This window comes from Equus przewalskii, chromosome 3 (assembly GCF_037783145.1).
Source record: "Equus przewalskii isolate Varuska chromosome 3, EquPr2, whole genome shotgun sequence".
NCBI lineage: Eukaryota > Metazoa > Chordata > Mammalia > Perissodactyla > Equidae > Equus > Equus przewalskii.
In genome coordinates, this window is record NC_091833.1 from 1,506,206 (window position 1) to 1,533,574 (window position 27,369).

The 27,369-nt window shown below is 41.0% G+C and overlaps 1 protein-coding gene across 4 annotated transcripts in view; it reads left to right on the forward strand.

Moving 5' to 3' along the window:
* LONP2 (lon peptidase 2, peroxisomal) overlaps positions 1-27,369 on the forward strand; it is a 133,503-nt gene that overhangs the window by 74,025 nt on the left and 32,109 nt on the right. For all 4 annotated transcript variants that reach the window (XM_070613631.1, XM_070613632.1, XM_070613633.1 and 1 more), the window contains exon 12: positions 23,935-24,077. In XM_070613631.1, coding sequence (XP_070469732.1) covers positions 23,935-24,077 — 143 coding nt within the window. The remainder of the gene's footprint in view (positions 1-23,934; positions 24,078-27,369) is intronic.

A 27,369-nucleotide genomic window follows, 5' to 3' on the forward strand; every position in this document is an offset into this window, starting at 1 on the left:
GAAAACTGTACCAAAAAGTCTATAATAGGTTTTCATGCCGCACAGTTCAAATGGAGCTAACTTAGTAATGAAAGTTTCTCATTAACAAATGAATTACTTAAAATTAGAGTATAAAATAGAACAGTCATTTTAGGATTTTTTTTTCTTTTTAGGAATTTTAAGTAATGCGTGAGGGAGTTATTTTTAATGTTAAAAATATTACTGGACTTAAACTTGCTGCCAGGAAGAAAAGTCATTTCAGGCCACAAGCTTCAAAACAGGCAGAAACTTCCAGCGTGTCGAACAAACTTTCTGGAGTAGGCCCAGAAACGCTGGTCTGTGAACACTTCTCTTTGTATTTGTGGGGTCTTAACTGGCAATTCAACAGAACAAATAATACCGGAGTTTAAAAGGCAGGTGAGATTTATAGTGATCCATGTTAGAGGAAGAATGTTTATGGTTTCGGTCACTCACCTGTAAAAGTGTGGGAATTATTTCATGAAAGCAGTGCTGCCTGTGTTTTCTGTATGTTGTTGGTGTATTCTGATTTGCCCTTTTTCTTGCTGGGATATTAGTTGGGTTGAGAGATATAAGTGTGTGGCTAAAGTTTTATTCTGTTTTTTGCCTGCCTTTGGCCAAGGACGCAAATGTTCATATATTCCAGTTTGCATGCATGCTTGGATGTTTCTCTCTAAGGAGTTAGGGAAATGGCCATTTGTTCAAGTAACGTATATGCCCATTTAATATATAGGAAGATTTTTTTCTCAAACGTTATTTTCAGCAAAGAAGGATTTGTATTGTAATCAATTTTTATGATGTCTCTTAGCCTATTATTTTTCAAAAATACAGTATTTATTAGAGAAGCCACATTAAACTTAACGAATCTCAAGATATTACTTTCCTACTATTCTAGCAGAAGTCACTTGAAAAATTGGTTAGAAAAAAAGAGAGACAAAATTAACACAGATTTAACAGTTATTCATGAGCTGTGTTAGATGTCATTATAAATAACCTTTTCAAATATCACTTAAAGCAATACTGGTAAGTGGTTATGTTATGGAGATCTCAGAAAAACACTTATAGGAAAAATGAATTAAACTAGCCAACTTATGGTAAATGAGTGGGTACTTTGGGCTTGGGGTGAAATTTCTACTGGCAGCATCACGGAATTTGAAGACTGGCTGTATCTCAGATAGTCTTAGTATCTGGCAGCGTACGTCTTCCAGTTTTGTTCTTCAAGATCGCCTTAGCTATTGTAGGTCCTTCAGATACCCGTATAAATTTCAGAGTCAGCTTGTCAGTTTCTACCAATAAGTAAGTAAATAAAACCTTCTGATATTTTGATTGTGATTGCATTGAATTTGTGGATCAGTTTGGGTTGAATCTGTTAATCAGTTTGGGGAGAATTGACGGTTGGCTCTCATCAGGTCTTCCAATTCATGACTGGCTTCATTTTTTTGTCTTAAATGTTTTTAAGTGTTTCAGTAGTTTTCAGTGGTGAGCTTTTATATATATATTTTTAGATAAATTTCTGATTATTTTATCTTTGTGTGTATATTATTGTAGATGGTATTTTTAATTTTTTATATTCTAATTTTTGTTGTTGTAGTTTATGGGAATACTCTTTTGACCTGTATCCAGCAAACTTGCGAAATTGACTTACTAGTTCTAACTATAGAGCCTTGTGGAGTTTCTGCAGATACCATCAGTCATCACAAATGCAAATAATGTCAGTTTTTACTGCTTCCTTTCCTATCATTATACCTTTTATTTCATTTTTTTCCCTAATGTGCTTGCTGCGACCTCCAGGAAAACGTTGAATAGAAATAGTGGTAATAGACAAAGGAGATAGGGAAAAAGCCTATGAAGAAATTGTCAGCCTTTGTAGCCTTTGTTTTGTACTTTTGGGCAACCACTCATCACCTAATTGGCTATTATAAAATTGCAGTTGAGTGAGATTCTCATAGCTGTCTAGTTTGACTTTGATTTGATTCGTAAATCCCTTAGCAGCATTCCCCAATAAACACTGTGCTTTACCTATCTGATTCTGTTAGCAGACGCATCTTTATAAACTCGGCTGTTTCCCAGTCCATTGGAAAACAGAAAAAGGGCTAAGTAGTTGGGTGGTATGAGTCATAAGCAACAGGGTTTGGTGTCCATGAAAACATGCCTACCCTCTCGTAGATTCCCTGGGGCCCCTGCTGACCACAGAACATTGGGCTGGCTGGACCACAAGTCTAACTCGATGACAGCTCCTGTAGTTCAGGCTGGATCTCAGTTTCAGTTGCATTTTGACATGTATTGTTTCTCTGATTGGTTTGCCTTCTGTAGGGGTGAAGTCAACCATTTAATATAGTGGAAGAAGGCAGATGTAATAGCCTTAATTTTTTTTGGTATGGCCTTTCCAGACAACTTCACAGTTAAAAATGCATCAAAATAAAGTATGTGAAGTTTACAGCACTGCCTCTCCTCATTCCTTAATTTTCATTCTCCCGGTTCACCACACTCTTGACTGTCGACAGGAGTGCGCTGGGTGGAGGAAGAGTACCCTGCTGCTTCAGCAAATCTGCTTAGTGACAAGGTGTCAAATGCTGTAGGAGGGAGCCGTGTGCTGTTGGGTTTTTGTGTCTGCTCCTCACTTTACGTCCCACTCACTTTCTAGGTTAGCTGTTCTCTTAGTTTTTCTCGCATCCACTTCACTGGGAGGAATCCTCTTCTGTCGGGCTGCTTTCAGGGCTCTTTGTTGTGGCTTCCTTCCATTGACTGAAGCCCTAAGCACGCTTTCTGATGGTTATTTTAAGTGTGGCTCCTTTGTAACCAAAACAGGAAGCTGTTCCTGCAAGAGAATTAAGTGCTTTTTATCCTTTCAGCTTTTTTTTTAACTCATCTTCTCCAAATCTCAATCATATCCCTTCTCTGTCTACTGTCATGAATGCATTTCTTATATTAATGGAAAATACTACGTATAATGCTTTTAGGAAGTAACCTCTAAGCTTTGTGTAACCTTTTGCTAAATTCTGTCGTCTTTGACTTCTTGGAGCAGTTTTCTGCTTGTGGGATCTGTCTCTTTATCTTTTGGATTTTACGTTAGTTGTCTAGGGCTGTGTAACAAACTACCCCAAAACTTAGTAGGTGAAACCATTTCTCGTCTCACAGCATCTCTGGCTCCGGAATCCAGGAGCAGCTTGGCTGGGTAGTTCTGACTCCAGACCTCTCAACGAGGTGAGAGTCCAGCCGTTGGCCGGCTGAAGGTTCGACAGAGGGAGTGTCTGCTTCCAGGCTGCCGTCGTGCTTGTGGGCAGACCTCAGTGCCTTGCGCCCTGTGGGCCAGTCTTCGGTTTCTCGCCACGTGGGCCACTGCCTAGGCTTACGACACGGCTCTGGCTTTTTCCAGAGAGAGTGGTATGTGAAAGGGAGAAACAGAGCACCCAAGACAGAAGCTGCAAGTTTTTAGAATCGTCACTTCTGCCACGTTCGGCTGGTCACGCAGACCAACCCTGGTACAGTGAGAGATGGCGCTACACAGGGGTAGGGACACCAGGAGGTGGGCATCCCTGGGGACCGTCTGAAAGACTGGCTCTCGCAGATTTTTATTTTCTGTTTTGCTTACTTTAAAGAAGGTTTTTATACATTTCGTTTCTGTTAATACAGCCCGTAATTCCAAGAGTTGAAATAGTTTGTTTAGAGTTCTAAAGAAAACCTGTGCATTGGGTTGTTAATAGCGAGTGGAAATTTCTGTGCTGCAGAAACAGTTAAGAAGAGCTGTATTACTGTGTTCGATGGGCCTTCAGGGGAGAAGAGCTTAATGAGACCCACAAGCGGATGAACGGTTCTTTAGCAACAAGTGAAACAGCCTTCGTTCGTCAGCTTTTAATGTGGATTTTGTTGATGTTCTTGGTGGTTTTGGTTTTGGACGTAAAAACTTTAACTGTTTTTAGTGAAGGCAGGATAATTGAATAGTTTCCTATTACCTCGTTCCAGTTACATATAGAAGTCCTCAAACATTTTAACCTAAATCCGATATCTTCCTTTCTGGGTAAAGTTAGAACAAAAAGGACACTGTAATGTGCGTGTCCGCCTCTGAACCCAAGAACCACAGAGCAGATGCTTTAGCTGTTTGTTTTAGATTGTTGTAACACTCAGATGTCAGATTTTTAGTTTCTGAAGAAGTGTCTGCAACTGATGGTAAGAGGTCTTTAAACAGTGTGACAAGTCACAGTTTTAATATTATGGGGACTGGATTTAAATTGGCCTACGTTGTTCTAATCTTTAAGCAGCATAACTTTGAAAATGTCTGCTTATTGTAGAATTTACTAATTTAAAAGGCTGTAGCAGTTCAACATCATCACAATCTAAGACACTTTATTGTCAGAAAGATTTTTTGAAGCCAACATTGAAATGTGTGCTGTTGAATATCCATCCATCAAACTGGAGCTTATTTCTTATTAAAGACCCAGCTTGCACAGATAGGGCATAGAAGTTTGAATTCAGTTTTTCGTTTTCGCTATTTAAAATCTTGGTTCATGTGTTCATGATAATTTTTCCTTTGATTGTATTGGTGGCTCAAGACAAATAAAATTTTCTGATAGTCAAAGGAACTAAGGTTTGAGGAATATGGACTTTAGAGAGAAAGTTTTAGTCCTAAGGCACCTGGCTTGCTTGTTCTAAAGCTTTGAGGGTTTGTAGGGTACTCTAATAGCTAATTGGGTTTTGCAAACCAAGATTATAAAATAAATCTAGCGATTAAGACTTTGGTATGCTAAATCCTTTGCATTTGTAGGGATCCTAGGCAGCATGTGTGTCCAAACATCTAAAATCAAGTGCCGTTTTAATGTTGAGATGAAAGTAACATGTTATTGTATACTGCCAATATCATGAAGATTTACTAAGTTTTCTTTTATGACATTTACACTAGTTTACTGATTGTTCCCTCATGAATATTGGCCTGGTTTAAGAGAGATTTGTTTGCCTACGTAGACTGGAAGGAAGCTGTGATGAAGGAAAACTCCTTATGTACAATAAGAGCCAAGTGTGTGTTATTTTAAATTCTATTTTGGGACAAGAAAATCAAATATGGTCAAAAATTAAAAAGTTATTGTTCCATTTAATGTATCATATAGGAAGATGCAGTGGCCTTTGGGTGTCATTGTCATATATTATCAAAACCAGCCTTTTGGGCCGGCTCCATGACCGAGTGGTTAAGTTCGCACGCTCCGCTGTGGCGGCCCAGGGTTCAGATCCTGGGCGCGGACATGACACTGCTCGTCAGGCCACGCTGAGGCGGCGTCCCACATCCCACAACTAGAAGGACCTGCAACTAAGACATACAACTATGTACTGGGGGATTTGGGGAGATAAAGCAGAAAAAAAAAAAAGATTGGTGACGGTTGTTAGCTCAGGTGCCAATCTTTAAAAAAAAAAAAACAGACTTTTAAGTTACAAGACATTAAAGCAATACCAATGTTATTTTTAACATTACACATGGCCTCTGCATTTTGACTGCTCATCCAAATAATTCTCCAAGACTACTTTCTGAATCTCTAATACAAGAAAGGAGATTTATTAATGCAAAAACCCCACAGGGAGACAAGGGTGCAAGCCCCCTTGTCTGGTACAAAGTAAGGATCCCATGTCTTGGACCCTTGTGTGATATTGACTCATCCAATCAGTGAGTCAGCCAACATTTGCTGAATCTTACTGTATGCCAGGCTTTAGATTGGATCCTGGGAAGCAGATGAAAGAGAACTCCTAACAAATGTGTATTCCATTGATGGAAGTAGATATATAAACCAAAATCTGTAGGTGTGGGATAACTGCTAGTTTTTAAAGTGCTGTGGAGGCACGGAATTGGTCACTGAAAGCTTTGTTTTACTTATTATAGATATTGTAGCTTAGATGGAAAAAAATGTTTTCCAGATACTCTGTTTTGATGTGTTTTATTCTCATGAATAAATAACTACGACTAAAATTGAGAAATGGTTCACAATCATAATTTCCATCTGCATCTCAATAGTTATTTTGTAGAAATGTTTAGTGGATAAACTTGAAAGAAAATGTATTTGGTAGTGTTAAGGTTGTATTATCCTCAAAATAAGAAAATATTGACAGAAGAGACATAAAAGATTGTATTGCTAGCATGAAGGTTTTTCAGGGCATTCAGTGCACAGATTTCTCCATTACAGCTAGTTCCTTTAAAAAAGCAGATGGAAAATATGCAGACACAAATGCTTTGGCAGCCCTGGTTGGTCACTTGAATCTCAGTTGCATTTAGCACAATTCCTCTGGATGGGAACAGGGTTTTCTGGAGAAGATTGACCAGAAACTGACAGCACAAATTACACAGTTGGAAATACCAGGCTTCTCTGATTTGTGTTTACGGTGACTTTGTTTTCCCTCTCCTGTCTTCCCAGGAGAAGGCTCTCAGATGCGTCATATCCATGGTCAGTTTAGCTTCGAGGCACATACTTCTGCTATCTTGTAGGAAATAACAAAGCCACTTATAATCTCCTTTTTTAAAGTAGATTTTTTAAAAACTTTTGTTTTTATAACTGTAGCCATACAGGTCTTTCTCTTCATGCCTAAATGGGGTCTGGATCCGTGTATACATACTCACGTATGCTAAAGAGTTGAGGTGTAAACAGGTTTCCCCTTCATTGGTTCATGCATGACCACTCTGCCAACTAGCTATTAATACACCTAGTTACACACCTCCTACACCGTGGACACAAATGCTGTTCAGCAAACCAATCTGCACATTTCGTTTTGCTCTTCATTCAAAATTCAGGGTCCCAGAGTGGTTGGATTCAACTCTCAAGAAAAATTTTTAATCGTTCAGTGATAATTTCTTACATAATTAAATTTCACTGATTAAAAATGTTTATGTTTGGGGCCAGCCCCGTGGTGTAGTGGTTAAGTCTGGCACACTCCGCTTCAGCAGCCCAGGTGTGTACATTCAGATCCCAGATGCCGATGTACACCTCTCATCAAGCCATGCTTTGTATGTACCCACAGAAAAAATAGAGGAAGATTGGCACAAATGTTAGCTCAGAGTGAATCTTCCTCACCAAAAAAAAGTTTATTTGACAAAATCAGCCTTAAAAACTTAGTAATTTTTTGGCAAATCAAAGTAATGAATAACTCTCTTGGTGATTTTTTATTTGTCCACAGATGTTTTAAGATTTAAGAATGAAATAGTTCAAATTCAGTTATTTCAGCAGACCATAATTGAATACATATATCATATAAGGCATAATGATGAATTGATATGGCGAGATTAGAGTTTGTCTAGTCTGACTTTCATTTTACAGATAAGGAATCTAGGGCCCAGTTTCTTACCCGAGATTGTGTTCCATAAATGTTAGTTGAGTTATGGTCTGGGTGGTGGTTACTCCTTCAGCCTAAAAGTCATTTCAGAATAGTGGCAGCTATGATTTGAAAGGTAATTTGGCACTATATTGTGTTAGATTTTGAATGCAACTCTTAGAAGTTAGGAATTTGCTTAATTTGTGATGAAAACCTAGTAAAGATGTTTAAGTCTGGAAGTGATGTAATTCGAGCAGTGATTTAGACAGATTCATTTTCAAGCAGTGAATAAAATAGTAGGAAGACTAGGTAGAGAAACCAAATTTGTAGGCTATTGTGATAATTCAGGCAGGAAGGGTAATTGTCATTTATAAAGTTCCTGCTATATGCTAAACTCTATTCTAAGCGTTTTACATGTGTTTACTCATTTAATCCTTTAATGACCCCATAAGATAGGTATGTTTTTAGGCCCATTTTACAGATGAGAAAACTGAGGCACAGAAGATTAAGTAATGTTCCCAGTGTTCACAGCTAGTAAATGTCAGAGTTAAGATTCTAACCTAGGCAGACCGGCTCCAAGTCTAAAGTCAGTGACTACACTATGCTTTCATTATTCCTATATATCCTATATCCATTACTGCTATAACAGCTATTTGAAGTGTAGGTATTATTTCTCTCATTTCAGGTGAGGAAGTGGAAGTTTAAAGACATTAGGGAAATGAACAATCCAAAAAGGAATTTAAGAAAGCAGTTCTGTTTACAATGGCATCTAAAAGGGTTAAATCTTTAAGAATAAATCTCACCAAGGAGGTGAAAGACTTGTATGCTGAAAACTACAAAACATTGCTGGGAAGTTTAAAAAGACCTAAGTAAATAGAAAGATATCCCATGTTCATGGATAGGGAGACTTAACATTGTTAAAGATTACAAATTTAGTGCAATCTATAGATTCAATGCAGTCTCTTCTTAAACTTCAGTAGCTTTTTTCAGAGAAATGGAAAAGCCAATCTTCAAAATCATGTGGAATTGCACTGGGCCCCAAATAACCAAAACAGTCTTCATAAAGAAGAACAAAATGGAGGACTCACACTTCCCAACTTTGAACTTTCTACAAAGCAACAGTAATTAAAACAGTATGGTACTGGCATAAGGACAGACATAGAGACCCATGGAATAGAACAGAAAGCACAGAAATAAAGGCTCACTTATATGGTTAGTTGGTTTTTAGCAGAGATGCCAAGATCATTCAGTGGGGAAAGGAATATCTTTTTAATAAATGGTGCTGGGAAAACTGGATATCCACATGCAAAAGAATGAAGTTGGACCCTTACCTTATACTTTATACAAAAATTAACTAAAAATTGATCAATTTTAAGAGGTAAAATTATAAAACTCAGAATAAAACATTGGAGGAAATCTTCATGACATTAGATTTGGCAATGATTTTTATGGATATGACACCAGAAGCACGGGCAACAAAAGAAAAAATAGATAAATTGAACTTAGCAAAATTAAAAACTTCTGTGCATCAAAAGACACTATCGGGAAAGTTAGAAAAAAACAAAAACCCTGCAGAATGGGAGAAAATATTTGCAAATCCTATGTCTGATAAGGGATTGATATCCAGAATGTAAAAAGAACACCTACAGCTCACCCAGCAAAAACTAATCCAATTCAAGAATGAACAAAGGGCTTGAATAGACATTTCTCCAAAGAAGATAGACAAATGGCCAATAAGCACTCAGAAAGATGCCTAACATCACTACTCATTAGATAAATGTAAGTGAAACCACAATGAGATATTACTTCACACCTAGTACAATGGTGTGATCAAAGAAATGGAAAATAAAAAGCATTGGTGAGGATGTAGAGAAATTGGAACCCTCGTGCATTGCTGATGGGAGTGTAAAATGGTGCAGCCACTATGGAGAACAGTTTGTCAGTTCTTCCCAAAGTTAAACATTAAACATGGAACTACATAGAACCCAGCAATTCCACCCCTAGGTATATATCCGAAAGAGTTGAAAGCAGGGACTCAAACAGATACCAGCGTTCACAGCAGCATTATTCACAGTAGCCAAAAGATTGAAACAACCCAAGTGTTGATCAACAGATGAATGGATAGACAAAATGTGGTATATACATACAATGGAATATAATTCAGCCATACAAAGAAATTAAATTTTGGTATATATGCCACAGCTTGGCTGGCCCTAGAAAGCATTATTCTAAGTGAAATAAGTCAGACACAGAAGGACAAATATTGTATAATTCCACTTAATATGAAGCACCTAGAGTAGGCAAAGTCATAGGGACAGAAAGGAGAATAGAGGTTACTGGGGGTCGGGTGGGTAATGGGGAGTTAGTTTTTAAGGGGTCCTGAGTTTATACTGAGATTTTGAAGAAGTTTTGAGTATAGATAGTGGTGATGGTTACAACATTGTGAGTGTATTTAATCCCACTGAATTGTACATTTGCAAATGGTTAAAATGATCAATGTTATGTTATATATATTTTACCATAATAAAAGCAGTTAAAAAAAAAGTTACGGAAACTTCCCAAAGTCACAAAGTTTGTAAGTGGAAAGAACTGGACCACAAATCCAAGCTGTCTGACTCCAAGATCTCTTAGAGGTAAGGGGATCAATTGTACCTCTGTTGGATGTTTCTGGGGCTCTACCCAAAAGCCAGGGATAGTGAAAATGGGAAGGTTGATGTTTTTGTATCTAAAGCAATTTGATATATCTGTCTGGAGTCCTAAGATTTTTTAATCTAAACATACCAGCTACTCTTAGTGGTTAAGAGTCGGCTACTGGGAAAGTCTTTCACTCTTTGAAACAAGTGATTTTATACAGTATTAAAGGATGATAATTTTTTAATGGCAAAATCATCACTGTCATACAAAAATAAAATGAGTGTGTGTCAAAGATTTTAATTAACTAATTACTTACTGAGAGAACCAGTACAGTGTTACAACTGGTTCAAGGGAGAGTCCAGAAAGTAGATACAGGCAGTCAGGATTGCTGAAATTAATTTGCAAAACCAGCTTCTTGGGAAAGGGAGAGGATCAGTTGTACCACTACTGGACACAACTTATTTTCATTTCTATGGACAAGAATCATTTGTATTACAGTAGGGGATACGTTCCAAGACCGCCAGTGGATGCGGAAAACTGTGGATAGTATGTACTATGTTTTTTTCTGATATGTACATACCTGTGATAAAGCATCATTAAAAATTAAGCACAATAAGAGATTAGCAATAATAATAAAATAGAAGAATTTAAGCAATCTCCTGTAACAGAAGGCACCCTTTGCTGGCTTCTCTTCCTCTGCCGGTCCGTCAGTGCCCGTATCCCTCAGGGCTCTCTTCAGGGCTTGGCTCCTACTCTTCACTTTCCCTGAACGCTCTCAGCCCTCCCAGGGTTGAGAATGTGGTCTCCCTCAGATAGTGTATCGTCCTTACTCACCCTTCTTAGGATGTGAGATGATACAGTGCCTTTGTGATCAGATGAAGTGAGGTGAATGACACAGTCACTGTGACGTAGCGTTAGGCCGCTGTTGACCTTCTGACGACACATCAGAAGGAGGATCATTGAGCCGTTGTTGATCGTTGGGGATCCAGCAAAGGGGTGAGTCACAAACAGGATGGTGCAGGATTTCATCACACTACTCAGAACGGCACACAGGTTTAAACTTATGAATTGTTTACTTCTGGAATTTTCCATTTCACATTTTCGGATCACAGTTGATGGCAGGTAACTGAAGCCACAGAAAGTGAAACTGCGAATAAGGAGGGACTACTGTACTATCATTTTCTACAACTCACAGAATTGAAAAATAGCTGAAAGGCGGTAACTAACACAGACAACCTGGAAGGATTTACTGGACAGAACGCCTGGTAATCTATTTTTTGCTCATTTCCAAGTCTTTCACAGTTTTTTCTGACAACAGTCATAGAAGGGAATCTGTGTATGTAGTAACGATTATGTTGATTCTTTTTAGACAGGAAGAGAATAATCTAATCTCTAGATTTAGCACCGTGCTGCCTTGTCTTGTCAAGGAGCTCCTGAGTGACAGGACGCTTTCCTAGACTGGAGTTTAGGTTGCGACAAAAGGTGTCCTTGACGGGAGTCAGGAGTGCTGATACCGTCTGTGATGTGCTGCGGACTTCAGGAAATTGGTTTAGCCTCCTGGGTGTCAGTTTCTTTTAGTATAGGACAGAGGCTTGAGCAGATCTTTGACTTTGGCCCAGTTTTTAAAATTGTATATATCATGGTTCCATCCTATGCTTCTGGAGTTCCTGACGCTTCCTGAATTATGTTAAGCCTTAGAATGAGATCTAGACATTCTCGGGAAACTATTTCCCAAGAATGTCCTACAAGTATGACAGAAAGAGGTAGTATCTGAGGGGAATTAAGCCCGTTTCTGGCCCTGTTGGATTGCTGGCCACAGCTGACAATATTCTTGTACACCCCATCCTTCATGGCTACTCCGCAGGCATAAAAACACCACTGTGTGAAAATGAACACTCCTTTCATAATCTCTAAGGAGGAGTTCCTCTTGTCGCTATACCACAAAATGTGGCTTTGGGACTCATGAGACTGGGCTTGAGAATGGAGCGTATGCTTCAAGTTAAGCAGAATATAGAGAATAAGAAGTGATAACTGAAATTTTCTGTCTTGAGTAAAGATGGTTATCGATAACCGAGGGCTGCCTAGGTTAGGTAAATTTCATTTCCGCCCCGTTCCGGGGAATTGCGGCCTTTTTGTGTTCCTGGCCTCTGCTGCTTTTCATTGGTTGGATCACCCACCAAGAGACGCCATTTGCTGCAAGATTTATTCAGAAGGCAAGAAACTTTGTTTTTTGTTTTAACAGAAAGCTCCTGAAGTTTCCTAAGGTATTAACCCTCTTCTTCCTCCTTACCTCTCGTCTTAATATCTTCCTTTCCCCCTCCTTCCCACAGTGATTCTTTAGCTTTGGGGCATGTTTTTATTTAAATCATGTTCCTCTGGCAGGGGAAAAGTGGGTGGAAAAGAACACTTGATCATGTGCTGGTGACAGCTGCTTTGGAAAAGCCTAATCATTCCTGGTGAGGAGTTTGTGGCCGTGGGCCATCCTTTCATAATAGCTGTGGTGGCATCAACTCTGGAGTCTGGCTTAGCTCACTGGGGGAGTGCACCCACAGTGCCCTCTAGCTTTGCCCGCAGCCATCGCCACAGGCCACGTTTGTCATGCTGCAGGGTGGCCACTGTAGAGTGTGAGTGCATGGCAGGTGCCGTCCTGGTGCTGGTTGCTTGTCTGCTGCCTTCATGCTGTTAAACTCCTGGGTGATGCCCTCCCTGCACATCCTGGCTACGACCTGAATTCGGGTCAGAACAGGCTAATAATAGTGGTGAAAGAAGAGCTTGGAAATATCTCTGAGCAGAGTAAATCAACTAAAAAACTTAACTCCCTCCCACTTTCAGAACAATTTTATTTAAGTGAAGAAAAAGTTGAAGTGGAGTGGGGTTGAGCTAGCTTATTCCACTCGTTTTATTTTTCCACATCCCCTCTTTTCAGCCTCTGTTTAACAGCACTTAACTTTTTGTTTTGTTTTTGGGTTTTTTTGTTTTTGTTTTTTTTTTTTGAGGAAGATTAGCCCTGAGCTAACTGCTGACAATCCGCCTCTTTTTTCTGAGGAAGACTGGCCCTGAGCTAACATTCGTGCCCATCTTCCTCTACTTTATATGTGGGATGCCTACCACAGCATAGCTTGCCAAGCGGTGCCATGTCCGCATCCGGGATCCAAGCCTGCGAACCCTGGGCCAGGGAAGCAGAACGTGCGTGCGCACTTAACCACTGCGCCACTGGGCCAGCCCCAGTAGCACTTTACTTTTAAGAATATGCTTCAAAATTATTTGTAAAGAGAATTATAGTATATGAAATATAGTAGTACTATATATTAATAGCCTAGGGCAGAGTCTTGGAATCTGTTTTTCCACTTTCTTATATATATTTAATTTACATGATTCCAAACAGTCATGTGATTGTGATCAAAGGCCTGTCTGTGGGCCCTGGGTGGAATTAGGTTGTGGGGAGCATTTTGTTTTCTTCCAAGGAAATGGACTCTGGAGTAAGACATGAGTCTTAGAAGTCTATATTCAATATTACTCTAAATATACAATTCACTTCCTCTCATTTATACATATTAAGGCTTTAAGCATTATTAAATTTTCCCAGCAACTCTCTGAGGGTGCTTATAATTATTATGGTTTTACTGATTAGAAAACCAGATACAAAAAGGTAAAGTAACTTTTTTCAAGCTAACTAGGAATCCAGAGCCAGGATTGGAAACTATTATCTATTAACTATTTCATCATGTAATCTTAATCTCAACTGAAGGAATAATTTCTAACATTTTGGACTATATCATTTCATTCATTCTCATATATTTATGTTATGTTACATTAGTAAAAAATCATGCCATGTGAAATTTTATACCCTCCTCTTTCCTCACTTTGACGTTGTTTCAAAAAAAGTTTCTCATATTACTTAAAAACACTTGAGAAACAATTTTAGTGACTGCAGTGTTTTATTAGATGCATGTACCGCAGTTTACTCAACCATGTTCCCGATGTTGAGTATTCAGATTGGATCGAACTTTCGCTGTTACAGATAGTGCTGCAGTCAGTAGCTTTGTTTCTAAATTGTGGTCTGCACAACAACTGTCCACACTTTTGCTTATGTCCTTAAGGATAGGTTTCTGCAGAACAGAATCAATGCGTCTGAGATTATGAATATTTGAGAGGCTTTCAATGTATTGACGAAGGCTTTCCTGAAAGATTGAACCAATTTCTATTTCCATAAGCAACAGTGCTTGGGAAGATCTCTTCACTTTAACACTGATCTTTGTCATTTCTTAAACTACTTAACTCGTTACTTTATTTTGGTAACCAGAAAATGGTATCTTGCTTTTATAACCTTAACTTCTTTCCTCCTTGGTGAAATAATCATTTTTTCATGTAACTATTAATCATTTGTTAAGAACCACTGTTTTAGCTCAAGAGAAGAGCGTGGAAGAAGACAACTGCACAATTCCAGTAGGATGGGTTTGTGGACAGGGTCTGTGTCATGTTGAGAGGTTGAGCGTTTTTTTTTTTTTTATTAATGTTATGATAGATTACAACCTTGTGAGATTTCAGTTGTACATTTTTGTTAGTCATGTTGTGGGTACACCACTTCCCCCTCCGTACCCTCCCCCCACCCCCTCTTTTCCCTGGTAACCACCAATCAGATCTCCTTCTCAATATACTAATTTCCACCTATGAGTGGAGTCATATAGAGTTCGTCTTTCTCTGACTGACTTATTTCGCTTAACATAATACCCTCGAGGTCCATCCACATTGTTGTGAATGGGCCAATTTCGTCTTTTTTTATGGCTGAGTAGTATTCCATTGTGTATATATACCACATCTTCTTTATCCAATCATTAGTTTCTGGGCATGTAGGCTGGTTCCACGTCTTGGCTATTGTAAATAATGCTGCAATGAACATAGGGGTGCAACGGACTCTTGAGATATCTGATATCAGGTTCTTAGGATAGATACCCAGTAATGGGATGGCTGGGTCATAGGGTATTTCTATTTTTAACTTTTTGAGAAATCTCCATACTGTTTTCCATAGTGGCTGTACCAGTTTGCATTCCCACCAACAGTGTATGAGGGTTCCTCTTTCTCCACAACCTCTCCAACATTTGTCGTTCTTGGTTTTGGATGTTTTTGCCAATCTAACGGGGGTAAGGTGATATCTTAGTGTAGTTTTGATTTGCATTTCCCTGATGATTAGCGATGATGAACATCTTTTCATGTGTCTATTGGCCATATTCATATCTTCTTTTGAGAAATGTCTGTTCATGTCCTCTGCCCATTTTTTGATCGGGTTGTTTGTTTTTTTGTTGTTAAGCAGTGTGAGTTCTTTGTATATTATGGAGATTAACCCTTTGTCGGATAAGTGGCTTGTAAATATTTTTTCCCAATTAGTGAGCTGTTTTTTTGTTTCAATCCTGTTTTCCCTTGCCTTGAAGAAGCTCTTTAGTCTGATGAAGTCCCATTTGTTTATTCTTTCTATTGTTTCCCTCAACTGAGGAGTTACAGTGTCCGAAAAGATTCTTTTGAAACTGATGTCAAAGAGTGTACTGCCTATATTCTCTTCCAAAAGACTTATTGTCTCAGGCCTAATCTTTAGGTCTTTGATCCATTTTGAGTTTATTTTGGTGTGTGGTGAAAAAGAATGGTCAATTTTCAATCTTTTGCATGTGGCTGTCCAGTTTTCCCAGCACCATTTGTTGAAGAGACTTTCTTTTCTCCATTGTAGGCCCTCTGCTCCTTTGTCGAAGATTAGCTGTCCATAGATGTGTGGTTTTATCTCTGGGCTTTCAATTCTGTTCCATTGATCTGTGGACCTGTTTTTGTACCAGTACCATGCTGTTTTGATCACTGTAGCTTTGTAGTATGTTTTGAAATCGGGGATTGTGATTCCGCCGGCTTTGTTTTTCTTGCTCAGGATTGCTTTAGCAATTCGCGGTCTTTTGTTGCCCCATATGAATTTTAGGATTGTTTGTTCAATTTCTGTGAAGAATGTTCTTGGGATTCTGATTGGGATAGCATTGAATCTGTATATTGCTTTAGGTAGTATGGACATTTTAACTATGTTTATTCTTCCAATCCATGTGCAAGGGATGTCTTTCCATCTCTTTATGTCATCGCCTATTTCTTTCAAGAGAGTCTTGTAGTTTTCATTGTATAGATCCTTCACTTCCTTGGTTAAGTTTATCCCAAGGTATTTTATTCTTTTCGTTGCGATTGTGAATGGGATAGAGTGCTTGAGTTCTTTTTCTGTTAGTTTATTGTTAGTGTATAGAAATGCTACTGATTTATGCACGTTAATTTTATACCCTGCTACTTTGCTGTAGTTGTTGATTATTTCTAATAGTTTTTCTGTGGATTCTTTGGGGTTTTCTATGTATAAGATCATGTCGTCTGCAAACAACGAGAGTTTTACTTCTTCGTTACCTATTTGGATTCCTTTTATTTCTTTTTCCTGCCGAATTGCTCTGGCCAGCACCTCCAGAACTATGTTGAATAGGAGTGGTGAAAGTGGGCACCCTTGTCTTGTTCCTGTCCTCAGAGGGATGGCTTTCAGCTTTTGTCCATTGAGTATGATGTTGGCTGTGGGTCTATCATATATGGCCTTTATTATGTTGAGGTACTTTCCATCTATACCCATTTTACTGAGGGTTTTTATCATAAATGGGTGTTGGATCTTGTCGAATGCTTTCTCTGCATCTATTGAGATGATCATGTGGTTTTTGGTTTTCATTTTGTTAATGTAGTGTATCACGTTGATTGACTTGCGGATGTTGAACCATCCCTGTGTCCCTGGTATAAATCCCACTTGATCATGGTGTATAATCTTTTTGATGTATTGCTGTAATCGGTTTGCCAAAATTTTGTTGAGGATTTTTGCATCTATGTTCATCAGTGATATCGGCCTGTAGTTCTCCTTCTTTGTGTTGTCCTTGTCAGGTTTGGGGATCAGAGTGATGTTGGCTTCATAGAATGTGTTAGGGAGTTCTCCATCTTTCTCAATTTTCTGGAACAGTTTGAGGAGAATAGGTATTAAGTCTTCTTTGAATGTTTGGTAGAATTCTCCAGAGAAGCCGTCTGGTCCTGGACTCTTGTTTTTGGGGAGGTTTTTGATTACCGTTTCTATTTCCTTACTTGTGATTGGTCTATTCAGATTCTCCATTTCTTCCTGATTCAGTTTGGGGAGATTGTAGGAGTCTAGGAATTTGTCCATTTCTTCCAGGTTGTTCAATTTGTTGGCATATAGTTTTTCATAGTATTCTCTTATGATCTCTTGTATTTCATTGGTATCTGTTGTGATTTCTCCTCTGTCATTCCTGATTTTATTAATTTGCGATTTCTCTCTTCTTTTCTTGGTGAGTCTGGCTAGGGGTTTGTCAATTTTGTTAATTCTTTCGAAGAACCAATTCTTTGTTTCATTGATCCTTTCTATTGTCTTTTTTGTTTCAATATCGTTTATTTCTGCTCTTATTTTTATTATTTCCCTCCTTCTACTGGCTCTGGGCCTTGTTTGTTCTTCTTTTTCTAGTTCTGTTAGGTGTCGTTTGAGGTTGCTTACGTGAGCTTTTTCTTGTTTAGTGAGGTGAGCCTGTATTGCGATGAATTTCCCTCTTAGGACTGCTTTTGCTGCATCCCAAATGATTTGGTATGTCGTGTTCTCATTTTCATTTGTCTCCAGATAATATTTGATTTCTTCTTTAATTTCTTCAATGATCCATTGTTTGTTGAGAAGCGTGTTGTTTAGTCTCCACATTTTTGCACCTTTCTCTGCTTTTTTCTTGTAGTTGATTTCTAGTTTAATAGCGTTATGATCAGAAAAGATGCTTGATATTATTTCAACTCTCTTGTATTTATTGATGTTTGCTTTGGTTCCCAAAATATGGTCAATCCTTGAGAATGTTCCATGTGCACTTGAGAAGAATGTGTAACCTGCTGTTTTTGGATGAAGTGTTCTATATATATCTATTAAGTCCATCTGGTCTAATTTTTCATTTAATTCTATTATTTCCTTGTTGATTTTCTGTCTGGATGTTCTGTCCATTGGTGTTAATGGTGTGTTGAGGTCCCCTACTATTATTGTATTGTTGTTGATGTCTTCTTTTAGTTCTATTAAGAGTTGCTTTACAAATTTTGGTGCTCCTGTGTTGGGTGCGTATATATTTATAAGTGTTATGTCTTCTTGGTGGAGAGTCCCTTTTATCATTATATACTGTCCCTCTTTGTCTTTCTTTATCTGTTTTGCTTTGAAATCTACCTTGTCTGATATTAGTATAGCGACACCTGCTTTCTTTTGTTCATTATTAGCTTGGAGTATTGTTCTCCATCCCTTCACTCTGAGTCTGTGTTTGTCTTTGGGGCTGAGGTGTGTTTCCTGGAGGCAGCATATTGTTGGATCTTGTTCTTTGATCCATCCTGCCACTCTGTGTCTTTTGATTGGGGAGTTCAATCCATTTACATTTAGAGTGATTATTGAGATGTGGGGGCCTAGCACTACCATTTTGTGTCTTGTTTTCCGGTTTTCTTCAGTTTCCTTTGTTTCTCGTCCCATGGTTTAATCTGTTCTGATGTAGAGCTGCTACTCTCTGTTGTTGTCGTTCTACTTATCTCCTCTGCTCTTGGTTTTGTAGCCCCTTTCCTTTTTTGGATTTTTCAGGAATGAGGGTTTTCCTGAGGATTTCCTGAAGAGGAGGTTTTGTGGCAATGAACTCCCTTAATTTTTGTTTATCTGGGAAAGTTTTTATTTCTCCATCGTATTTGAAGGATATTTTCGCTGGGTAGAGAATTCTCGGCTGTAGGTTTTTGTCCTTCAGATTTTTGAATATATCATTCCACTCTCTTCTAGCCTGTAAAGTTTCTGCTGAGAAATCTGCTGATAGCCTGATGGGGGTTCCTTTGTAGGTTAGTTTCTTTTGCCTGGCTGTCCTTAATATTTTCTCCTTGTCGTTGACTTTTGCTAGCTTCACTACTATATGCCGTGGAGTTGGTCTTCTTGCATTGATAAAGTTTGGAGATCTATTGGCTTCTGTCACCTGAAGATCCATCTCCCTCACCAGATTTGGGAAGTTCTCAGCCATTATTTCTTTGAATAGGTTTTCTGCCCCTTTCTCCTTCTCTTCTCCCTCTGGTATACCTATAATCCTTACGTTGCATCTCCTAATTGTGTCTGATAATTCTCGGAGAGTTTCTTCATTTCTTTTAAGTCTTGCTTCTCTCTCCTCCTCTGCCTGCAACAATTCTATATTGCCATCTTCCAAATTGCTAATTCTTTCCTCCATATTATCGGCCCTACTGTTCAGAGCATCTAGATTTTTCTTAATCTCCTCTATTGTGTTCTTCATTTCCAGTATTTCTGTTTGGTTCTTCTTTATCGTATCAAACTCTTTTGTGACATAGCTCCTGAACTCGTTGAGTTGTCGGTCAGAATTCTCTCTTAACTCAGTGAGTATTTTAATGATGGCTGTTTTGAAGTCATCATCATTTAGGTTATATATCTCATTTTCTTTGGGATTGTTTTCTGTGTATTTGTTACTTTCTTTCTGTTCTGGAGATTTAATGTATTTTTTCATATTGCTTGATGATGTTGATTTGTGCCTCCGCATGGAGATAGAGTTTAGTTGCTCCTTTCACTTGTTTCAGCTGCTGCAGTGGGGGGAGCAGCTGTTTATACTTCACCAACCAGGAACCCTGTCCGTAGTTGCTAACTGGGCCTGGGCCCCTCTTCGTAGCCACAGTGGCCCTTTGGATTCCCTCCTCTGCCGTGGGGGCCGTCACGGGGGGCTTCAGGCTGCAGGTGCCTACTGTTGTTGCCCACCTAGATGCGCTCTCTCCTTGGGGTCTGCAACGGTGTTATGGGCTTTTCCAGCGGCCAGGGGTGGGATCACTTTTATTTGTCGCTCGGTTGCTGTCGGCACCCACCAAATCTCACTTGTCCTCTATGGGTCGCAGGAGAGCTATTGGCATCTTCTACAGTCTGTGGTTAGTACACCTAGCTATGCTGCTTTTGCCCTGGGGTCTTCCAGCCTTGTGGCTGGCGGCTGGGTGCCTTCTACTGGTGCTGTGCAGAGGCTTTCCCTAAGGCTTCTGTGAGCCTGTAGGGTTTCCCCCTAGGCTACTAAGCTGGGTCTCTGGAACTCTCTCCAGCCCCAGTCCTCTCCGAGATCTCCGGCAATCCCTAGCCTCACCGGGTGGGCAACGGCAGCTGGGGGTCGCCCCGCCCTCTGGGCTTCTCTCCGGGCCTCTGCCGGGAGCTCTGAATGCTCAGCGTGGCCCCTCTGCTACCGGCAGACAGAGAGTTTTGTCTGCTGCCTGGCGGAGCTCCGGCGCTTCCCCTCCGGGTCGCCGGACCCGCCTTTGAAAGTTCCCCCGCCCCGGTCCTCTCCGAGATCTCCGGCAATCCCTAGTCCCACGGGGCGGGCAACGGCAGCTGGGGGACGCCCCGCCCTCTGGGCTTCTGTCCGAGCCTCTGCCGGGAGCCCTGAATGCTGGGCGTGGCCCCTCTGCTACCGGCAGACAGAGAGTTTTGTCTGCTGCCTGGCGGAGCTCCGGCGCTTCCCCTCCGGGTCGCCGGACCCGCCTTTGAAAGTTCCCCCGCCCCGGTCCTCTCCGAGATCTCCGGCAATCCCTAGTCCCACGGGGCGGGCAACGGCAGCTGGGGGACGCCCCGCCCTCTGGGCTTCTGTCCGAGCCTCTGCCGGGAGCCCTGAGTGCTCAGCGTGGCCCCTCTGCTACCGGCAGACAGAGAGTTTTGTCTGCTGCCTGGGGGAGCTCCGGCGCTTCCCCACCGGGTCGCCGGACCCGCCTTTGAAAGTTCCCCTGCCCCGGTCCTCTCCGAGATCTCCGGCAATCCCTAGTCCCACGGGGCGGGCAACGGCAGCTGGGAGACCTCCGTGCCCTCCGTGTCTCTCTCTGGGACCCTCCGGGCGCCCCGAGCACCAGGCCGGGTCTCCCCGCCAATGGCGGGGAGAGACTCTCCCCGCGGGCTCAGGTGTGCAACTCCAAAGTTTCCCTCTGCGTTTAGGAGTAATTGCGGGGGGTTTAAGTAGGGTTCTGGTCACCTGTTTCCACCGTCGCTCCTCTGTTGTGTTCTCGCTCCTGCCCTAGATGTGTGTGGATCCTCTGGGGGCGTCCGTTGGAAGAAAGCCGCTTGCGGGTACTAGGCTGCCCGTCGGGGTCGGAGAGTTTTCACCTATTTCCACATCCTCCCGGAGGAAAGTCCGTCCGCCTTCCGATGTATAGTCGCGTGGGTGTCTCAGACGTCCTGAGATGCTGTCTGGATATCCTTTGTCAAGCGATAAGTGTCCAAATAATTGTAGACTCGAAGGGCGAGAGACAAAGAGGACTACTCACGGCGCCATCTTGGAATTCCTCCCCTCGGTTGAGCGTTTTTTATTGTTTTTGTTTGCCTTGCCTTCAAAAGTCTATCTTGCTTGAATGTTACAATCTGGGGCAAGGCCAGCAGTGAATGCTAGGGGTTCTGCCGCTGTCGCTCTTGGTGCTGGTGATCGCTTCTGATGAGAGGCACATGGCACTAGAGCTGAGGACTTGAAAGCTTGTGCATAGCACTCAGAAGGTTCAGCTATAACGTGGGCCTCATTCCTTGAATGGCATCTTTATGAGGTGATGTTTTACTTGTTTGTTTGTTTTAATGAGAAATCAAAGTCTGCATTCTGTGAAACTCTAGTATTTTCTTACTCTCACTTTGCATTACACAAGGTCCAGTAGATGAAAATCCAGTGCTAGCCTGTCTTTCCTGATTAGCTGGCACCATTTTCTTGACTTGAGCTTTAGTTCTCGAGGTTTGTGTTCTAATGATGGAACATTTAGAAGCACAGAATGGTTCTAATTTTATTGAATTTTTCGTATCACAGCTGCTGTGCCTAAAGCCTAGAGTAAATTGTCTTTTATATGATACGGTCTAGTTGCATTAGAAATAGTCTCCCCACCCCTGCTCCCTCAGTGCTCAAAGCACTGAACTCCTCCACTTGGAAAGGGATTGGATGTTCTGAAGCATTGGTTATGTAATCGTGGATTGGCTTTCACCCATCCAGCTTACTTCTTCCTCTGATAGAGAATTCCAGGCTGGCAGCAGTATTTAGATCTCAGAAAAGCCTGTCACAAAAAGTACAACAGGCTAAAGCACCTCACAGCCTCTTCTGTGCACGAGCTGAGGTTTCAGAGACCTTTCTGTGTGTTAATTTGAATTAAGCAGTGACACCTGTTTTCCGTTCTGCTCTGAAATCTGCATGTAGCTGAACTGATCTCTTGAGTGCTTCTCACCCTTGGTCGTTGATATTGCTTAGCTATGCTACAGTCAGAGCAGCAGGGAGAAAATCCCCCATTTCCACAAGCTACTGGGTAACCCAATAATTGCTAGATTTTGTGAAACAGATAAGTACTATAAGAAGTTGGAAAGATGAGGGAAGACTTTCTAGAATCAGGTTGAGCCAAACTTTGAAAGATCAAGTGACATTACAGAGGTATGGCTATGAGAATATATGTACCTCAAGACTTACACTTACGATGTAGTATGTGCATTGCACTTTGCAATCTACAAAGGATTTTCTCTTTAATTCTCACAAGAATCCTGCAGAGATAGGTAGTGAGAGGTCTAATGCTTTGCACAGGGTCAAACAGCCAGCAAGTGGCAGAAAATCTGAGCTGCTGTCTGTTTTCTCTCCTATATTGCTTGTGATTCAGGCTTGAAGAGGAGCCCCATAGGGCCCAGCAGGAGAGTGGACTAAGAGAACCCTTCACCCTGAAGTTCACAGCAAAGCTGCAATACACAGGGGTCATTTAGGGACACCCCAGGATGTCTCCATTATCTTTAAAGTTTAAAATTAGGGTCTAATATTATTTAACATATTCAGGAATAACTTTTGGAAGGAAAGGAGTTAGAGAAAAAATTCTTTTAACTTCGTGAGATATCAGAATGGAAGAATCATAGCAAAACCAAAATAAATATATAGAGATAGACAGTTGTAGGTGACATAATTATTATATGTTGTGTATTAATATATACAGTAATCATTTCCAGAAGGAAAGGTATATCTAAAAAAGGTAATAAAGATATTGTGAAACACTTTATGAGATAGTACAGGAACTAGAAGAATTATGGCAAAACTAAAAGAAAAGCAAAGCTAGGAATGAGGATGAATGGAGCCAAATATTTCCTACATTTTTTTAAACCACTGCTTATTTTAGATTTCTGACTACAGACTTATGTAATATTTTTTTTTTACAAACTGGAATTAGGCCAATAGGAAAGGTGGTCTGATAGATCAGTTGGCACCTGCTCCCTGTCTGTGTCTAGGCTCAAACCAAAACAAGTCAATACTTGGACAAGACATCAGCAACAAGGGCTTGTAGGCAGGTAAAGGAAATAGTCCATTATTGCAGGGATTTCAAACCAGGCTTCATATTCTTTTACCCTGGCATTGCCAGTTCTATTAGTTTATTGGAAAATGATATCCTTGGAGTTGAGTTTATATGTTTACAAAAGAGGCATTGCTTATATGGGTTCTATCATTTCCAAGTTCACACTGCCTCTCAGGAAATGGGACGCCGGATGGAACTCCTCTGAAGAGGAAATTGAAAAGTTTGAATTCTGTTGATCTAACAGAGTCTTGTACAAGGTGATCTATTGCATGTGACCCTTCAGTGTCTGGCCTCTAAAGGCCATTAGTTGACTAATGCTGGGCATTGTTCTTGGCTTGAGAATATAATGGTTAGCAAGAAGACCGGCCAGGCTGCCGCCCTCCTGGAGCTTAGACTTTAGTGGGGGGAGATGGATGATGAACAAGTGAAAGTCAGTGAGCAAGGCAGTGCATGCTGTCAGTGTACCCTCGGGCTCCGGAAAGACGGGTTCATCTGCCTGAGTTCCACAGATGCCCGACACGAATTTTGTGCTTTAATAAATGCACAAAGGCGACTAACTGTTGAAGTCCACTGTACTGCTGTTTAATTTTACTGCTAATGAATTTTCAAGCCTGCAAATCTCTGAGAATTTCTAAATAAGTTTTTCTCTCTTAGGTTGCAAAGAACACATCCTGGAAGATGTGAAACCTGGATCTATCAGTGACACCACTGATTTGGCCCTACCACCTGAAATGCCGATTTTGATTGATTTCCATGCTTTGAAAGACATCCTTGGGCCCCCGATGTATGAAATGGAGGTGATCATCCTAATTTCTTTGTTGATAGCTACCAGTTTATTGTGGTTGTTGCTTAATAGATTGGGAGAAAAGTAGAATTGGGTGTTTTGGGGGGCTGAATTTTGCCTTAAGATTGGGAGGTTTTTGTTTATGGTATTGAATTTTAGTGCTTACGGTGGTAGTATGGCTTTTGCAGAGATCCAGAGGTCCTGGCCATATCCTCTTTTAGAAGCCCAGGCTGATCTTGTTCTCTGCCATCCGCGTCTCTGACTCTCCTCCTTAGAAATTCTATATTCCTATTTTTTGTGCTTTAATTAAGGATTTCTTTGTAGTATCAAAGGCTTTGGGGGAGGATGTGGGGAAACAGCCTAGTACAGAATGTCTGAAAACATGAGCCTCACGCTAGCTTCGGACTGCTCTGATGCAGACCCAGATGGCCTCTTTCAGGAATCTGTTGTTTCATTGTTAATAGTGTTTTGGGGGATTAAACCCACAAACAGGTCTAGCCCTATTTCCGTCTTTCTGCCTTAACCATCCCTCGCACCAGAACACACAGCCAAAGAAACCTGGGACCCAGGACTGAGTTGAGGCAACTGGTTGGAAATAGGTGTTTGAATCTCCAACTGCTGAGCATTGTGATATATTTTCTAGGATGCTTATATGAGCTTTTATAGGTCAGTTACTGGAAAAAAATTGTATTACACTACTAAACTTAGCAGCTTTCTTCAGAAGCTTTTACCAAGTTTAAGGGAAAAAGATTTTCACAAGATAAATCTGACAAATTATGCAGAAGATAATCTGTACATCTAACATTTGAAATCAGTACCAGCAGATACGGTGTTCCTCAACTCTTAAAACTGAGGAGAGGGGAAATAGTCCCCACTCCCGTTTCGTTTATCTGTTGAAACTCTGAGCTGGTCGTCAGAGCTCAGGAGCCTCTGCAGAGCTCTCAGGTCCAGGGTGGAGGCTCTTTGCTCTTGACAGTGCATGTGTCTTGAACAAGAGATTCAGAGGCATTCGTTTGGTTACTCGAATTCTTAAAAATCATGGATTTAAATTTTGAAGTGTTGAAAGAAGTGGAACAAAACTTTTCTTGGTTGGGAAAGGTGAGGAGAGCCTGCCTTTCTGTTCTGAGGGAGTCCCGTGATTTGGTGAGTGATGCTGTAAACAGGTTCTGACTCCTGCATGGCTGATGGGCTTTTTTCTCTGGGCTTTCCAGAGCAGTACGTTCCAGCAGTTCTTTGGGAATTTAAACTAGAGCAGCAATACAAACAAAAGATGGATGCGTGTTTGTTCGCACGCCCTCCTCTCCCAGCATTGCTGCTGCTGCGGCGAGGTGTGCAGGCGTTGCTGGCGTTCTTGGAGCTTTGGCAGAGAGAGCCAGAAGAACAGAAGTGAGAAATTTCATAGAAACGGCCTAACAGCCCTGTTTGATGTCACTGGAGAAACTCTTTTATTTTCCTTGTAGTATCTGAGCTATCACCTGTGAACACTTTGACCATCATCAGTCTGAAAGGTATAAACAGCATCTTAGAATAGAAGATCTGGTGTCTGGGAGTTTGAAACATTTTGCTCATCTTTTCCACACTTGAGAGAATTCACCTGTAGCCTGGGATTTCTGTCTCTGGGCTTCAGCCCCAAATTACTTAACCACCCTATGCCTCAACTTTTGCCTCTGTGAAATTAAGATTTATGGAACATTTCTTTATTGTCATGAGGGCCGTCCCAATGCTAGGAGTCTTCCATTTTACACACAGCAAAAAAGCTTAAAGAGACTAAATGAATCATGCAAATTCATATAAGCTGCAATTAGTAAAGCCTGTATTCAGACTCAGATCAGCCAACTGCAAGTCCGGTGTTCTTTCCGCTCTGCCACAGTATCCTGTCAGACCAAGCTAACTCCTGACCTTTCCTGCTGAAGGAGAATGGCTCGAAGTACAGCAGGTTTTTTAAAACAAAAGGCATCTGCTGTACATCACATTTTCATTTCTGTTCTTACCAACTCTAGTGCTCTGTTTTTGGAATGGGAGAAGGTGGGCTGGGCTTCTGGCCCCTCCCCGTGTGTATCTATTACGTATCAGCCACTATGAAGACCTCTAACAAATGATACATCATTTGCTCCTCACTCGGGTCTTTCCAGTAACAGAAGAGGAAACAGGCTTAGAGTGTTTCAGTAACTTGCGAGAAGATGCACTGTGCCAGAATTGAGATTTGGTCCCAGGCCTGATGGGCTCCAGGGCTTGTGCTGTTTATTACATTAGAGAAATGGAGCACAGGCACACCTGAGCAGCTCCTCTGTTCTCTGCCAAGAGTCACAGTGGCCAGGCTTGTCTCTCTTCTTTGTACTCTCCCAGGTAAAGAATCTAGAGGGAGAGATGATACTAGGAATATTGAAATAGATGTTGACGTGTTCCCAAGACGTTGCAAGGTACCTTTTTGACTTAAACGCCTGTATTCTCCGTGAAGGTAAAAGTGTAAGGTCTGTCATTTCTTCTAGAAAGAGTTTCCTAGTATGTGCTGCTGGTAATACAATAGTAAACCAGAAAGGTGTGATCTTTGCCTCTATGGAGCTTACTTTATTAAAGGAAATAAACAAGTTAAGAAATAATTATAAATTGGGAGTGATGCTGTAAAGAAGACAAACAGGCTGGTACTGAGCTAGGGAGGAACTTCTCCCGCTATCCCTGAGATATATTCTAGAGGCAGACCTGCTAGCCTCGCTGGTGGGCCACACACGGCGACAAAGGAGACAGTAATCTAAGGGATTTCCAGGCTCTGGCCAGAGCAACAGGGTATCTGTGTGGCCATTTACTGAGAAGGGAAAGACTCGGGGTGGGGGGAGTAGTGCAAAGAAAAGGGAAAGCTCTGATTTGAACTGTCTGTGAGGCATCAGAGTGGAGACACTTGGGCACGCAGATCCATTGCTCAGAGGAGAGATCCAAAATGGAGATATAAGTTGCAGAGTTGTCAGAAAAGAGAGAATATTTAAAGTCCCAGAAATGTTGAGATTACCAAAGGAAAAAGTATATGTAGAAAAGAGCAGGTGGCTTAGGAGCAGGCCCTGAAGAATGCAACAGTTAGGGTCATGGACAGGAGGAAGAGCCCTCAAAGAGACTGAGAAGGAACAAGCAGTCAAGTAAGAGGAAACAAGGATAATATGCTGCCATGAAAACGGGAGGAAACTTTCTCGAAGGACGGAACATCCAGATGTGTTTGCTGTTTGTCCATTCGATTTGACAGTGTGGAGGTTGTCGGGGACCTTGAAAGAGTGGGTTCGCAAGGAGTGGTGTGGATGGTAGATTTGGGAGTGTGC